Here is a 16,854-nt window from a genome sequence, read left to right as displayed (position 1 = left end):
AGGGGATCTGAACAGAAAGTATTTTGGAGGAGAAGTCACGCAACTCTTCTCCTTTTGCTTCCAAAATCGAAGTTTGCAGCAATAAAATGGTGCTTTGGTTTCAGACAAAAGTCTTACTGCATTGGCAAATACAACCTTCTACTTCTCATCCCCTCTCCCTTCTTTTTAACCTCTACAACAGCCAGATCCTTGTACGTGTGTAGCTGCAAGTGGTCAAGCTAGTTTAGATTAGAAATACTCTACACAGTTTGTTATATCATTCAAGATATTGTGGTAAAGTTTTTTTTGCAGCAATAAATATTAAATTTACAAGCATTATAATGGGATTCAATAATGATTACATGGTATTCTGTAAATGTTTTTTATGGTGAAGCATATTCCATTAAGACTCAGATGATCAGTGAGCAAAACCATTGTAGTCAACTAGTAGGATTGCCTTTTTTCTCTTTGAGAGACTATTCCTTTATAGCACCCCAGTTTCATTAGCAACTAGAACTTCAACTAAAGAACCAGGTTAACGAGTTATTATTTGAAGTGAAGCTGCAATGAAGAACAAAACCCAGGCTTTTTACTGAATTCATAAAGACCATCTGAAACAATTTCTGTTTAAATTGTAAACTTGATGGCTACTGTCTGTTAGTGAAATGAATTTTTCTTTGAGAATCCTGAGGTCTGAAAATGCGATTCTGCGTTGATTATTTTTATTCCCAGGGGTAAGAACATAAGAGATAGAAAGACAACTGGAAATTAGCAAGCAATAAGTATGCCTTTTTCCATAAAGTTTCCTATTTTTCCCTTTAACTTTCCTTGTTTACCCCCAAGTTTGTTCTTCTAGTTCTTCTCCTGGCAGTTTTCTTGCTTCTGTCTTAGCTTGTCTAAGCAAATTTATTTTGTCCAGGCTTAGTGAACTTCCTGACACTGGCTGAAAGATCCTGTTGATGTGGAGTAGAATGTTTCTGCTCTATAGCATAGAGGCAGCCAAAGTGAGCTAGGAAAAGACTCAGTGAACATCCAGAAGAGAGTCTCATCTCAGCAAAAACTATTGATTTAATGCTCTTGGCAGAGTTTTCAGGTTTTGGGTTATTTGGTGGATTTGGCTGTTAAAATCTGGAGTTACTAGCCATAGTGCAAATTTGGAATATGCAGTCAGGAATTAGCTTGCTTTCAGATTCATACAAACTGCTATAAAAATTGAAAAAAATATTTGAAAATTGAATTGAGTTGCTCTATTTGAAAAGAGCAACTCAAAGGCCCAAATGGATTGTATGGTTATCGGGTTGCCATTGTTTTGGAGGAATTTTGAGACTTTTTTTGGTTTGGGTTTTTTTTCCAAATATATAAAAGCACATACCACTACATGGGCTTTCTTGATGTTATTTTGTTCCTGTTAGTTGCCAATATAGAAACTTCTCTGGTAGCAATTTAGTTTTAAAATGCCTTTGAATTCTTTTAGCTCTCATTGAAGGAAGGAGATATTTTTTTTGTTTGTTTGATGTCACAGAATAGGTGGCAATCAAGCTGTCTCCATTCTTCTACATGCAGTAGTCTTTCAAAAAAAGGAAAACCTTTCAACCCACCTACATACTACTGTAATCTGAGCACTTTCTCAAGGTGTCTCACAACTGGCAATTGGGAAAACCATCTAGAAGTCTTTCTCTGTTTCTTACATTTCTTGGAGTGAGTAAACTCAATTCATAGAGTAAATTCAGTACTTAGAGCCCCTAGTCCTGTTCAAACTTTTCTGGTCAGCAGGTTTTCCACGTGGACGAGTGGTAGACAGCCTTTAAGCAGAAGCAGCATTCACCAAAGAGAAAAGCAGCAGCAGAATGCTGCTGTTAATGGCCTCTTGTAGCTGATTTGGTAGCAGATTTCCTTACAAGACTTTGCCTATTTCCCCTATATCTTGGTGCCCATATAGGCATACTGAGCAACTAGCTGGCCAGACTACACCCCTCTTGGATAGTAAACAATAGTGTCTCCCTCCTTCCAGTGTTCTTTTTGTTACATGGCCACAAAAGGCTGATCAATAAGAGGATAAGACTTCTTCTATCGTCATTTTTTGGAGAGTCAGTAAGTGTGAGAGCCTGTCCTACGTCTTGGAGATTGTCCATCTGTGAAAACTCTGCTTTGCTGGAGGAAATGAGTACTTTGCATACAAGCCAGTAGAAAAATCTGAACTGAGAAAGAATTCAGAAAAGCATGAGCGTATGCTAGAGGGAGAGTACTTCAGTAGTGTCCATTCTCTTAAGTACATGTTTTCCTTCAATTGCTGGGACCTGAACTGTATCAGCACTACTTCCTCTGGATTGGTGTAAGGATCTGTTATTGATTGCAGGGTCATGTCATGCTGCTTCTTGACTATTTTTATTTTCCTCCCCTTACTCATCCAAAATTTACTTAAAAGTATTTTTTTTCCCTCATTTTTCCTCTTCCTGTTCCTACCTTCTGCTGGACTGATGTTCACTGCATATGTTTGAATAGCTTATGTGGTTCTGCCTAGAGTTCCTAGGGTGCCTTTTTATAGGGATTTAAAGTCTCACTGTTATCTGGCAAAAGGAGCAGCTGAGGCATTGGCACAGACATTGCTCCATGCCACCAGGCTGGAAGGCCGAGTCATAGGGTGGCAGGGAGGCTGTGGAGAAGATATGATGTAGGAGACTGAAAAGAAGTGATGCCAGAAAAACCAAACACTGCAAAGACCTAACTATGTATATTGACATAATTGGCACATACTTTGAATTTTCAGTGCTGTTTGAGGTGGCAGACTATCCCTGTGCAAAGAAAGAAATGCTAGTGAAGCTTTTCCAAAGAATGTGTTTCTACTGCCTGATCAGCTGATAGCAGTGCCTCCTAAAAACACGGGCAAAATCTAGTAGGTTGTTATCAGAGAACAGGATATTTTTGACAGCTTCTGCCATAATGCTTCTGGAAACACTTGTTTTCTAAGCTGGCTATCCTGCAAATGTCTGTAACCAGATGTACAAATCCACCTGCTTGCTTGGAAATTTGTCATTATGAAGCTTGAGTGGCTTTCTCAACTTTCTGTCTTTTCTTTAACTCTACTTCCTGGTGCATGGGGCCAGATCTTGCCTTTTGTTTCTGGCTGAGATAGCAGATTATAGGGCAGACAGTTCACCTTTAATAGGGTGTTCATTCAGGCTTCAGCTTTGTGCCCTAATCGGGGGAACTTGCAGTGCTTCTTGGCAGTTTTTGAAAATTACAATCCTATGAATGTACTACTTGATTGTGTTAATCAAAGCTCCTGTCGAATTGGTTGGTGTTGGCAGCTAACTTCATGTTGTCTTCTGTCGTTCCCCACAATTTGTGCTCACACTGTGTGTCTCCAGCTCTTTTCTTGCTGGGTTCTCTTCCTCCTGTGACACCAGTCTCATAAGAGTGACTAAGCTGATGCCTTTGCCACTGTGGCTACCATACTTAATCTTCTATCCATTTTGAGTTGTTTAGTATTAATGCTTTGTTGATGATGGCAATCTTTGTCATGTTCAGGTGACCTTGTCCATACAGTCTCTACTTTCCCATAGAATCCAGAAAGTCTCAGGTGGTAACTAGTCAGCAAGTGGCATTTTACTTTTAAAGTATTAGGATAGTTGTCGTGGTTTGGACTTTAGTGCTTGCCAAAAAAGTTTCATGCTAATTGCTAATGAAACGGTGTTTTAACAAGTCTTTCCACAGAAAGCTTTTAAGGGTTTGATGTGCTTCCAGGTCCTTACTACCTTGGGTTCAGAGACAAGCTTCTGTGAAAGAATTGTTCAAAAACATAGTATATTTGCCAAGTACCAGCCAGACAAAAAGTAGTTTAGTGTGCATTAGAGTGATTTAAGTCAAAATTGCACTCCTTTCAATTATAAGGCAACTGCCTTCTTACATGGAGTCAACATCTTGTAATTCAGAAATACATGTTGGTAGCCTTTTTTTTTTTTTTTTCTAGAGTAAGCCATTCTTAACAGGAAGGTCTTTGGGTTTGTTCCCTCCCCTCAAGCTCAGTTACTTGGGCAGTGTGCCTCGGTGGGTTTCTAACTTCACATGCTTGTAAGAGAGTTGGCTGCCGAGCACTTCACGTGAGGTCTGACAGTAAAGCTTTGGGAGGGCAATTGCACAGAGAATCTTCTGTACCAAAAGCTGCTGGGGGGGAGCAGCCCACCTTTTGGTTAATGTACAGACTGATACCATGATTTATGAAAGAGGTAGCAGCTGAAAAGTCTAGGAGATATTTTTCCAGCTGAAAGGCAGAATAGCTTGTCAGAGATTTTTTTTTTTTCTAGAGTAAGCCATTCTTAACAGGAAGGTCTTTGGGTTTGTTCCCTCCCCTCAAGCTCAGTTACTTGGGCAGTGTGCCTCGGTGGGTTTCTAACTTCACATGCTTGTAAGAGAGTTGGCTGCCGAGCACTTCACGTGAGGTCTGACAGTAAAGCTTTGGGAGGGCAATTGCACAGAGAATCTTCTGTACCAAAAGCTGCTGGGGGGGAGCAGCCCACCTTTTGGTTAATGTACAGACTGATACCATGATTTATGAAAGAGGTAGCAGCTGAAAAGTCTAGGAGATATTTTTCCAGAGTGGAAACTTGTAAGTCTTCCATTTACTGAAAGGCAGAATAGCTTGTCAGAGCTTGTAACTCAGGATGGCATCCAGGCGGGGCTTGAAGATCTCCAAAGAAGGGGACTCCACACCCTCCCTGGGCAGCCTCTTCCAGGGCTCTGCCACCCTCACTGTGAAAAAGTTCTTCCTCATATTCAAGTGGACCCTTTATGTTCCAACTTGTGCCCGTTGCCCCTTGTCCTCTCAGTGGGAACCACTGAAAAGAGTCTGGTTCCCTCCTCCTTCAGCCCGCCCTTGAGATCCTTGTCAGCATTAATAAGGTCTCCCCTCAGCCTTCTCTTCTCCAGGCTCAAGAGTCCCAGCTCTTTCAGCCTCTCCTCATAAGGGAGATGCTCCAATCCTTGAATCATCTTTGTTGCCCTTCGCTGGACTCTTTCCAGTAGTTCCCTGTCCCTCTTGAACTGGGGAGCCCAGAACTGGACGCAGGATTCCAGTTGTGGCCTCACCAGTGCAGAGTAGAGGGGGAGAATGACCTCCCTTGACCTGCTGGCCACACTCTTCCCTCTGCAGCCCAGGATTCCGTTGGCCTTCCTGGCCACAAGAGCACACTGCTTGCTCATTGTCATTTTGTTGTCCACCAGGACCCCCAGATTCTTTTCTTCAGAGCTTGTTAGGCATGGACCTGCTGGAAACCTGTATTGATGCCTAACATTCTTCTTCCCAGGTGCAGGATCCTACACTTTTCCCTGTTGAACCTCATGAGGTTCTTCCTTGCCCAGTTCTCCAGCCTGTCCAAGTCTCGCTGGATGGCAGCACAGCCCTCCGGGGTGTCAGCCACCCCTCCCAGTTTGGTATCATCAGCAAACTTGCTGAGGATACACTCTGTCCCCTCGTCCAGGTCACTGATGAATATATTGAACAGCACTGGACCAAGTATTGACCCCTGGGGGACACCACTGGTGACAGGCTTCCAGCTTGAACCTGCTCCATTAATCATTACCCTTTGGGTCCTGTCGCACAGTGGGGTTGGTCGGTGCAGGCAGCAGGGTGCTTTTGGCCAGGGAATGGGGCTTCTCCCACAGCCTCTTCATGTTGCTCTATGGCATACTAAGAAAGTCCGAGCAGTATAATTTAAAGAAAACCTAAAAACATCTATTACTCCTTTAATTTTTTAGGCTACTGAAATTTAAGTCTGAGTTTTGTTTGGGTACCTGAGATCCAGAGGGGTGTTTTTGCTGGACTGTGTCTGACACAGCTATTCATGGGCAAGTAGACATGTCACACCCAAAGAGCTTGCAATCTGAAATGGATATAAAATAAATAGGCTAAGGGTAACTTGCAAGAACTTTATAGTGAGTTATGTTATGAATAACAAAAAGCATGATATGTAAATATAAAAAAAAAAACCCCAAACAAGAAACCACCACCCAACAAATCTGCCACTTGTTGCAAAGGGAGCGCTTAGCGAAGATAAGGGAGACAGAGGACACTGTAAAAAAAACTGTCAGGATGTAAGAGGAAGGCAGATGGAGTTTGAAGTGGAAGGGAAAAGGCTTAGCACAGCACCACGGGTCGGGACGATCCGGGGAAAAATCTGTCTGACCAGAAGAAATATTGAGGTGGCATCACTGTGGCTGCGCCAGACAGCTGTCATCTCCTGCTGTCATACACTCAGGGCATCCTGGCTGGGATCTGTGGGACACTACCAGTGTGGTGCTGGGGCCAAACAGCTGGCACACCTTCCTGCCCCTACTTGGACGTGTCCCTCCATATCTGCAGTTCTCTATCCTTCCTTCTGCTGCTGTTTTTTGCCTCCTAGAAGCAGCTCCAGCAGCCTCCTCTTTGCAGGTTCTCCTCCGAGACTGGCTGAGCATCTCCATGGCCCGGGCTGGGTGAGGAGGGCTGCTGGTCCAGCCGGGGCTGGGAAGGGGTGTGGGGAGGGGGGGAGCAGCCTGCCCAGCCTTGCTCTGGTCAGCTCCAGTGACAGGGGGACAGGATGCAACCTCTTGTGACATGTGGGACCTGCTGGGTGTTCGTGTGGAGTGGAGCTCGGGTGCGAGACACCTCCCCGGCGGCCCTGCCCCTCAACATCCCTGTCTCTGTTTTGTGTTTTTGCAGGTTGTGGGCTGCTCATTGCAGAAAGATACAGCTGAAAAAGGGTTAGCATCTTTCCATTCCATTTATGTCCTGAACTTTTAACTAAATCTTTTTTTTTTTTTTTTTTTTTTTTTTTTTGGCTTTGCTTTTTGGGGTTTGGGCGTGGTTTTTTTTTTTAATGTTAGGCTATTGCATACATTCCATGAGATTATAGGGGGAATAAAAAGAAAGATGTACGGTCTCATTACAGGTACTTTAGGGACAAAAGGTACGGTTTGGTTTACGTAACTCTGTATAATTCAATAAAAAGGGAAGGAGGCTGAATTTACAATCTTTTCAGCCTCGTTGAAGTACAGAAAAAAATACTATTAATGATAGGAGCTATGGTAAAAAGCAGCATTTGTTGTTGGTTTTTGTTAACTATTTCTAAAATAAGCTAGTTTTTTTTTATCTGAAAATTTCTTGAGAGTGGTTGGGACTTCTAGCAGGGTAAATGATAGATCAGTTTGTCTCTTACCTTTTTGGGTGCTGATGGCGAACTTGAGCGTTTTTAGGAATGTGTGCAAACCTGACCCAAGCCCAGGAATATTAATTTCTAACACCAAATTCTGCTAGCTGCTCTCTAGGCAAAGCTTTAGAGTTGTTGTTCCTCCTTGACTGCAGGGTGTTGGTGTTCTCTGCAGGGGGGAGCTGGCTGGGCAGGGTGCCGCCTTGCCATGCCCAGGGCTTACTCTGCCAGGGTATCTCTTGGAAAGTTGACTCTTTCTCCAGAGTCAAAAATGACTTTGAGCAAACTTACTTTGCTGAATAATATTCAGTGTTATTCTAGAACGTTTTCATACAGGAAATTATACCATTGTAGTTTTGTTTTTCATGTCAAAAATGACTTTGAGTAAACTTACTTTGCTGAATAATATTCAGTGTTATTCTAGAAGGTTTTCGTACAGGAAATTATACCATTGTAGCTTTGTTTTTCATTTTTGCCCAGGAAATAGTTAGCTGCTTCCAGTATTCAGAGCTGCAAAGTAATGGGAAGAGCGGAGGGTGCCAGGAGGCAGGGAGCTAATGGTGCCAAACCTCGCTAAACTTACAGTTGGGGTTTGGTGTCTGGGGGTTTTTTTAAGCCTCCTCATCGTAGGTTTGAGAGGTTTTTGTTAATTTTTGGGGTTCTCTTAGTTAAATGAATAAAAGCGAATTTCTGCTTTAAAGAAGAACGCGTGTTGTTTGTTTGCGCCTTTCAACTTTACAAAACGTTGCTATTTTTATTCAGATGGGTCATCGAATCATGTTTACAACTATCAGCCATGTGATCACCCACGTCAGCCTTGTGATAGCTCGTGCCCATGTGTAATTGCTCAAAACTTCTGTGAGAAGTTTTGTCAGTGCAGCTCAGAATGTAAGTAAAACAAACATTTAAAAGCTATCTAGAATTCTTTTTCCTGTCCCAGCAGTGTGTCCTTACTGCAGCGTTTGCAGAAGCAGCAAATGTGGGTCAAACGGTGTGAGGAGGACTACAGGTTCACTTAAATTTTGTCCATCTTAATTAGCCATTCGATGAAGTCAGAAATAGCATTCACAATTAAAATTGAGGAAGACTAAAGTAAAATCATGGAAGGGAAGAACTGGCAGCACTTTGGCATGTCCTATACAGATACCAACAGCTATGTTTTTAATATTCTGATATGCTGTCATCTGCGCTGTCTTAATTTTTACAGTGTACTTTTTTCATACTTGCTCTTCTTGTTTGCCATTATATCCCTTTTTTAGGCCAAAACAGGTTTCCTGGGTGTCGTTGTAAAGCCCAATGCAACACTAAGCAGTGCCCCTGTTACCTAGCTGTACGCGAGTGCGACCCTGACCTCTGTTTAACGTGTGGAGCAGCCGACCACTGGGACAGCAAAAATGTTTCTTGCAAGAACTGCAGCATTCAGAGAGGATCCAAAAAAGTATGTAGACAGTGATACAACTAACTACATGCCTTTTGCCTTGGTTTGGATGTTTTTCTATTTTCATGCTAGACAGCGGAATTTCTTTGCCATCTTGCTGTCAAACAGGAAAACACAAACACCAAAAAAAGACCAAACCCAACCAACCCAAAACCCAAAAAGCGAGGTAGCTGACACTTAAATTAGCTTGCATGTGTGCTACTGTTAATTATACATTTCATCAGATACCAATTAGTTACTGTTTTCTGTCTAACACTGCAGTGGAATATCTCCTCTTCCCCATTTAGGCTTAACTTGTGCTTTGCACATAAGGCTGCTGTTCTGAAGTGGTAGCTCCTCTTTTCTTATCTCCTGATCAGATCTTTTCTGATCTCCTGTCCTTAGATCAGCAGAAAGGAAGTTTGGCTCAGACATAGATGCTGGCTATTTCTTTCTTCATTTGTTGATTCTAACATACAAGCGTGTGTACAGTCTGCCAAAGATACCTTAAAAGCCTATTCAGCTCTGTTAAATAGATGAAGAAATAAACCAAGGTTAATTAATAATACAAAATTTATAAATAAATAATTCTTTAGTTGTAAATGAAGACATAAACCAAGGTTTATTTCTGCTTCAGAAAATCTTCTCATAGGCTAGTTCAGTCAAATACTGAGCTAACCAATAGTGGGCTCCTGTTTGTAGACCTTTCTAGTTGGAAGTCCTTAGTGTATCTGTTTTTATGTAACACCCTCGTTTCAAGGCTAAACCAAACTTTTAATTGGTTTTTTTAAATGTTTCACGTGGGTTTTCTTTCACATACAACTTCTGATCCACAAGCTGTAATTTCAGTGTGCGTTTGGTAATTAGAAGAATCCACGTTTGTCTTTACTTCTGGAGTCCCAGCATACATATCATTAAGTGATAGAATCAAAGCCAAACCAAACACCAAAACAAAAAAAAAAAAACAAATCCAAGCCAGGCATGTCTAAACTTTTGGGTTTTTTTTCTCTCCCACAGCACTTGCTATTGGCACCTTCAGATGTGGCAGGCTGGGGAATTTTCATCAAAGATCCTGTACAGAAGAATGAATTCATCTCTGAATACTGTGGTGAGGTAAGGCTGGAGACCAGGGGTTACACGTGAGTTTCATGGGTGAAGGTGTGTGTTGGCCCATGACCAGGAGATTCTCTGACTTGGTGTTGTGTTTAGACAGAGAGATGTGATTAAGTCACAGCGACTGCTGCCAGACTCCAAACCCAGGAGCTGGACAGTTGAAGTGTCACAAAAAATTGGACATGGGTTCTTTGTGGGAACAAGACGATGCAATGTCATTTTTGTCTTCCATGTCATCTCCATTCAGTGCCTGGAATTTTGTGCAAAATCATTTAGTATAGGATGAAAATTCAGTAGGTGCTTTCACTAAATGGTATTCTGTAGTAATAAAACCCTGAATCTGGCACACGGTCTTGGTTTTGAGATGAAAAGCAAGGCTTGGTTTCCTTCTGCTCTGGAAGAACTTAGTTCTGCTCAGAGCAAACCATGGCTGATGAACACAGAGCCCTTGCTGAGAAGGGTACTTCATGTTTGGGAATATTTTCAGTCCCAGAGAATAAAACCCCCCAGCGTTATTTCAGGATGTCTGGGATTTTTCACCTTAAGCTGTTATGGTTACAGAAGGGAAGGGGGTGGTCTCTTTTACAAAAGTACTATTTCTTTCAGATTATTTCTCAGGATGAGGCAGACAGAAGAGGAAAAGTATACGACAAATACATGTGCAGCTTTCTCTTTAACTTGAATAATGGTATGTACTACTCCTAACCCCTGCAGCATAAATACAGTGTGTACTCTCCCCATTTTGCTCAGCCCTGTTCTTTTGCAGGCAGTAGGTAACACTGAGAAATGTTTCCTTCTGCCCATCTTTTTTTTAGCAATCTGTGGATTCCTAATATTGATGGCTGGGGCTTTTTTTTTTCCCTAAATGCTGGTCACTGAGATAGGAACAATAGAGCCTATTACACAAGGCAAATGTACAAGATGAGTTGAATAGAGTTCCATGGAGTAAAATCATGTGCAAGCATTAAGTAGCCTAAAGAATTGAGAAGGCTTGCTAGGTATTGTCTGAAATCATTTCACTGTTACTTAAATTAGCAGTAAGTTCTGATGGTAATCCTGTGTTGGGCGTGTGACTACATGAAAAATACAGACTGCGCTGTCTCCAGTGTGAAATATGAGAAACTATTTGAAAGGAGGAGAAAAAGCTGCTTTATGTCCATGTTGACTCGGTGTATTTATGGAATCTTGTCCTTGTGGAATGAAATGTGAAGGGAGGGAGGCAGGAGAGCAATGGGAGGCGTGGTGTGGGGCAGCAGGAGTGGCTGGAGCCTGGCAGAACAGCGAAGCTGTCGTGGGGTGATGTGGGGAGCTGGGCACTTAGCTCTTCCAGCTGCTAAAACCTGAACACGCTAGATATTAAACACAAAAAAAATCTGTTTGTAAAGGTTTTGACCGGTCCATCATTTGTGGGTTTTGTGTTTTGTTTTTTTCCCCAACCCCCCCCACCCCTAGATTTTGTGGTTGATGCAACACGTAAGGGCAACAAAATTAGATTTGCAAACCATTCAGTAAATCCCAACTGCTATGCAAAAGGTAAGTTTTGCATTTACTTGCTTTTAGCAATGTATGAAATGTTGTAGAATGCATATTTAGAATACACATTTGAGCAATATTTTGGTTAACATGAGTTTAAATTTCTTTTAAACAGTTATGATGGTTAATGGTGATCACAGAATAGGAATATTTGCTAAAAGAGCCATTCAGACTGGTGAAGAACTGTTCTTTGACTACAGGTTGGTGGATGGATTTTGTAACTGCTTCCTGTCATAGAGTGGATTAGCTGTCAGTACTTAATTACTCTGCCTGCCTCCTTACAGCCTCAGGTCTTGGCACCTGAGAAGCAGAGCTGCTTGTGTATTTGCCTCCTTACAGCCTCAGGTCTTGGCACCTGGGAAGCAGAGCTGCTTGTGTAGTTGGTGGATGGATTTTGTAACTGCTTCCTGTCATAGAGTGGATTAGCTGTCAGTACTTAATTACTCTGCCTGCCTCCTTACAGCCTCAGGTCTTGGCACCTGAGAAGCAGAGCTGCTTGTGTATTTTTTTTTTAAGCCAGATCACAGAATCACAGCATGATCTGGGGTTGGAAGGGACCTCTGGAGATCATCTCCTCCAACCCCCTGCCAAAGCAGGTCCCACAGGAACGTGTCCAGGTGGTTTTGAATGTCTCCAGAGAAGGAGACTCCACCACCTCCCTGGGCAGCCTCTGCCAGGGCTCTGCCACCCTCAAAGTGAAGTTCCTCCCCATGTTTAGATGGAACTTCTTATGTGCAAGTGAGACTGATTTTAGCAAAGCAGCTGTTTACCAGCTTTGTGAACTTGGACCAGCAGCTCGTATGGAGAAAGTTTAGTGACAAATGGGGACAGACCCCCCCAGGTTTTACAGGCAGCCCCCACGCACCACGATGGGGGAGGGTTCCCCAGGACCCATATGGGTTGTCTCTCCTGTCGCTGAGAAATGGGTAAGATGTTTGATTGTGTTATTACAGCAAAGAGATTGAGTTCATCGTTTTCTTCAAGTGAGATAATTGTAGATGAAAGTTAAGTGTCCAGTGACAGAGCCCTGTAAGGCAACCTTGAGAAATGCAGTTGCTGTCCAGTAGTTAAAATGACCTTTAGTATTGTGAGATTGAAGGTGAAAAACTTGAGCATTTTGTTACCTCTTGGTCAAATTCCTGTAAAAGCAGGTTCTTGAGTGCTCAGCCTTGTTCTGTGAACTCACCCAGGGAGTCAAGGCCACAGCTGGTGAGAGAACTCTGGGGAGGTGAAGTCTGGGAGCAGGTCAGGCTGTGGTGCTCTCACTCTCAGGATAGAGCAGGTCAGGCTGTGGTGCTCTCACTCTCCGAAGGATGAAGCTGGAATGTTCAGTGCTACTGGGTTCTTTTTTTGGTTTTATTTATTATTTTTTTTTTATTTCAGATACAGCCAAGCTGATGCCCTCAAGTACGTGGGCATCGAAAGAGAAATGGAAATCCCTTGACACCAGCTACCTCTTCTTTTAAACAAACAGCTGCCTTATCTTCAGGAATCTCTAGTACTGTGGGCAATTTTAGTAAAATAAAAATGATGCAATTTGAAATTCTGTATTTGCAAAGTACTGTAACAATAATTTATAGTAACAAATTTAAAAAAAAAAAAAACAAACAACTTTTTATTGCCTTCTCACCAGCTGCAAAGTGTTTTGTACCTATGAACTTTTGCAATAATGTGGTGTGGTACATTTTTTCAACCTTGAATAAAAAGGATACTTGAACTTCTTCATTTTAACTGGAACCGAGTTGGAATTTTGTGTCGGGAATACTTTCAACTTCTGACAACTTCATATTTTCCACTTTGTCTGTTACTTCAGCTCAGGCTGAAGCTGTTGTAGCTGTGACCTGTGTAGTTGGGCTGAGGGTGAAACCCCAGGGGGAAGCACCTCAGCAAAATAATCCCAGTTGTCACACACCCTGGGCATGTTCCCTGTGTAAGGGGTGCTGGGCAGACACTCTACAGCTGTCCCCACACCTCCCCTCTCAGCACAGCATCATTATTGAAGTGTTTCTCTGCTCTGGTGAAGTCTCCTCACTCATAGTCCTAACGAGAGGTCTGGCCATTAGCAGCAGATGAATTTACTGGAAGGGGAACTGGTCCCACCCCACCCCTCACAAGAATAGCTGTGAATTTTGGGACAAACCCTACTTTCAAGACAAAGTTGAGGTGCAAGGTTTGCCTCTTAACTTAATGGCAAATGAATGACTCTCTTTGCTCAGTGTGGCAGTGCCCCCAGGCAGCTGCAGCACTTGTTCAAGGACCCAGCAGTGATGGGCCCATCACCTGGAACCCTCCACTGTAGCTGCTCTGAAGCAAGAGGAGTAATGAATGCAGCAGTAATTACACCTCCAGCTCTCTTCTGCAGCTCACATTTATACAGAAGCAAACACTATCACAGCTACTCTGCCTTACTACTTTGGTTTTTTTTTTTTTATATATGTTTTTATTCAGAAGGGTTAAGATCACAGCTGCTTGTCTTGGGTCTTGCCCAGGGTTTATTTCTGATCTGCTGGCTGAGCCTGGACTCTGAGCCACTGCTCAGGGGAGGGCAGGCAGGGGGACACGACTGCAACACTCATTGCACACAAATCCTGGCACTTGTGAGCACTGAAGCAGCTGCCACTCCCTGGTCCCACTGGGCACGAGCCAAAGCAGCCCCTCTTGCCACCCAGGAAGAACTGAGGAGTCTCACCCCTCATCTTCTTCAGGACAAAAAGAAAAAATTGAGTCCAGAAGTCAAAACTTATTTTCCCTCCTGCTTGTCTGAGGCTGGATGGAGAGCAGGTGGGTTTAAAACCAGAGGTGGGTGAGAGCGAGCAGCGAGCACAGCACGAGGTGGTTTAAGCAGCCCTGGCAGCTCCAAACAGGTTTTGGGATCTGGGATCACCCAGATCAAGTTCAAAAACTGACCAGGAAGATGCTCCACTGCCCAGCCAAACACTCATTAGGCCAATTATTGTTCTTTCAGAACAGGAGCAGCAGGCAGGCACCATCTCAAGTGGGGAAGAGACTTCTCCCACCATTTTCCAAACCAGTTTGGGTCACATCTAATACTGCTCCATAATTATTTAAAAAAAAAAAAAGACATTTTTGTGGGTCAGAGCTCAATTGTAACCATGAAAAATGTTTCCCCTCAGAGAAAAAACAGTATCAACACAAAACCTGGCTCCCTTGTCTTCATGCCAAAACAAACACAATTTCTACAGGGCAAAATGGGTTTGGCTGCAGAAGTTACATTCTTTTCACACTCGGAAAATGAAAATGAGCCCAGGTGGGAGCTGTGGAGACGGCAGCGTTTTCCTTATAGCGCATGGAAAGGCACCGCTCAGTGCACACCTGTGTCAAACACACACCTCTGGGAGACAAGTGGGACGAAGCCCAGCCCAGCCCTGTACGAGCAGTAATTTTAATTCCCATCACAGGTTGCATTAATGGGAATTAATCTTCAGGAACACGCTCCAGTTTCTGGTCCAGGCACAGAAATGGGCAGCCTCAACCTGATTCCCTCAGGGCATCTCCCAGCAAAGGGTGCAGTGCTCACAGCAGCTCCAGGTGTCCCCACGTGGGTCCCCAGTGCTCTCTGTGCTGTTCATCTTGTGAAATCACCACACCTTCCTCTCCTTTCCTTTTCTGAAACCTCTCCTCTTCAGAAAGAAAGTCCCGTGCACGTTTGATGGTGACAATTTCTTCAGAGAACAAAATGCGCTGAAATCACCAGAGAACGGGGCAAAGGCAGAAAAGCAAAACAAAATTTCTATAGCTTTCATAACCATTATACCTTTTATTTACATTTAGAAAGATAAGTCATGAAACTTAAAACAATAAAACCAAATGCAACTTGTACAGAAATCTTTTAATTTTTTTTTTTTTTTATTTATCACACATTAAAAAATGAAACACACTATACAAATGGGTTTTCATAGCAGATTACACATGGGTCCATTCAGACTCGCTCTCAAAGTGCTGCCAACATTTAGGAGCGCCGCCTGCCACGGCAGCTCTTTATCATCTAGCCAATGTATTGATTTAAATGCAGTAGCATGCAACCCTTAAAGGAGAAGGGTTTGATTCCTTTCTGTTCTTAAATTAGGTTAAATGGCATCGGTGTCCATATTTACATACTTGAAATGTATCAATCCTGAGCAGTTCTGATGTCAGTCTGAGACTGGCTGATGGGAGTCCTGGTCTCAGTTATTAAAAAGGGAGGTCCCGGTGGCAGCAGGGCGGCCGCTATGAAGTTCCGTTGACTTTCACTCTTTTCCATCACATACCTATTTGCCGAGTGTCACACAGTCAAGTCATTGCTAAGAAAAACGTTAAGCCAAGTAACTGTAGGTGTCCTTCTCGCCATCCACACGTTCCAAGTACTCCTTCTCAATCAGGATGTCGATGCATTTCTGTGGGTGACACGAACACAAGCGGTGGGACGCGGGGCAGAAAAGCCCTCTCCTGCGGCCGCTACAAACTTAGAATGACTTTGGCCACTGAATTTGATGCCAAGCAGAGGACGGGAGGAGGCAAAGGGCAACAAACCCCAGCAGTTCACTCTCCCTTCTCTGACCACATCCAAGCAGAAGACTCCACCAACCCACTGAACTGAGTTACACTCCCTTGATGCCACTCCAGGGTGGTGACGGGGAGAGCAGCCTGCGCTCGGGCTGCTGAGCACTTACTGTGACCTTACTGAGGACAGCACTTCCAGTCAGTGCCTCTGGAGGTGACTGGGTGCATCTCCCTCAGCAGTGGTACCAGTTCACCCAACAGCTCTCCACTGCCTGTTCTTTACCCCAGCCACCCCCTGGGTTTCACTGAATTTCACTGAATTTTTAGAGTTGGAAGGGACCATAGAGATCATCTAGTCCAACTCCCCTGCTGAAGCAGGACCACCCAGAGCTTGTCAGAGCATGTTACTCAGGAGCATCCAGGCGGGGCTTGAAGATCTCCAAAGAAGGGGACTCCACACCCTCCCTGGGCAGCCTCTTCCAGGGCTCTGCCACCCTCAACGTGAAAAAGTTCTTCCTCATATTTGAATGGAAAGTTCCCTGTCCCTCTTGAACTGGGGAGCCCAGAACTGGATGCAGCATTCCAGTTGTGGCCTCACCAGTGCAGAGTAGAGGGGGAGAATGACTTCCCTTGACCTGCTGGCCACACTCTTCCCTATACAACCCAAGATACCATTGGCCTTCCTGGCCGCAAGAGCACACTGTTTACTCATTGTCATTTTACTGTCCACCAGGACCCCTAGATCTTTCTCTTCAGTAGTTGTCTCTAGCGGGTCCACCCCTAACCTGTATTGGTACCTGACATTTTTCTTCCCCAGGTGCAGGACCCTACACTTTTCCCTGTTGAACCTCATGAGGTTCTTCCTTGCCCAGCCCTCCAGCCTGTCCAAGTCTCGCTGGATGGCAGCACAGCCCTCCGGGGTGTCAGCCACCCCTCCCAGTTTGGTATCATCAGCAAACTTGCTGAGGATACACTCTGTCCCCTCGTCCAGGTCACTGATGAATATATTGAACAGCACTGGACGAAGTATTGACCCCTGGGGGACACCACTGGGGTCACATCCACTTGCGGATGTAAAAGCCATTGGTGGGACAATAGAACAAACTGATGAGGAAACCATCATTAACT

The 16,854-nt window shown here is 43.8% G+C and overlaps 2 protein-coding genes across 6 annotated transcripts in view; one reads left to right on the top strand and one right to left on the bottom strand.

The window, feature by feature from the left end:
• The window catches only part of EZH2 (enhancer of zeste 2 polycomb repressive complex 2 subunit), a 60,538-nt gene extending 47,581 nt beyond the window's left edge, over positions 1 to 12,957 (top strand). For 4 of the 5 annotated variants that reach the window (XM_014946975.1, XM_014946974.1, XM_014946972.1 and 1 more), the window contains 8 exons: positions 6,677 to 6,717; positions 7,926 to 8,051; positions 8,423 to 8,601; positions 9,598 to 9,693; positions 10,300 to 10,381; positions 11,146 to 11,226; positions 11,342 to 11,426; positions 12,610 to 12,957. In XM_014946975.1, coding sequence (XP_014802461.1) covers positions 6,677 to 6,717; positions 7,926 to 8,051; positions 8,423 to 8,601; positions 9,598 to 9,693; positions 10,300 to 10,381; positions 11,146 to 11,226; positions 11,342 to 11,426; positions 12,610 to 12,670 — 751 coding nt within the window. In that variant the 3' untranslated portion in view covers positions 12,671 to 12,957. Of the gene's footprint in view, positions 1 to 6,676; positions 6,718 to 7,925; positions 8,052 to 8,422; positions 8,602 to 9,597; positions 9,694 to 10,299; positions 10,382 to 11,145; positions 11,227 to 11,341; positions 11,431 to 11,609; positions 11,821 to 12,609 lie in introns of those variants that run through there. The other variant, XM_014946973.1, reaches the window with a different exon arrangement.
• A 2,027-nt stretch (positions 12,958 to 14,984) lies between these two features.
• The window catches only part of CUL1 (cullin 1), a 38,212-nt gene continuing 36,342 nt past the window's right edge, over positions 14,985 to 16,854 (bottom strand). Inside the window, exon 21 of the mRNA XM_014946968.1 lies at positions 14,985 to 15,620. Within this exon, the coding sequence (XP_014802454.1) occupies positions 15,540 to 15,620 (81 nt within the window). The 3' untranslated portion in view covers positions 14,985 to 15,539. The remainder of the gene's footprint in view (positions 15,621 to 16,854) is intronic.

Source organism: Calidris pugnax, unplaced genomic scaffold (assembly GCF_001431845.1).
Source record: "Calidris pugnax isolate Ruff unplaced genomic scaffold, ASM143184v1 scaffold71, whole genome shotgun sequence".
Classification (NCBI taxonomy): Eukaryota; Metazoa; Chordata; class Aves; order Charadriiformes; family Scolopacidae; genus Calidris; species Calidris pugnax.
The sequence above is the reverse complement of the archived record's forward strand: the minus strand, read 5'-3'. Positions and strand labels throughout refer to the sequence as shown.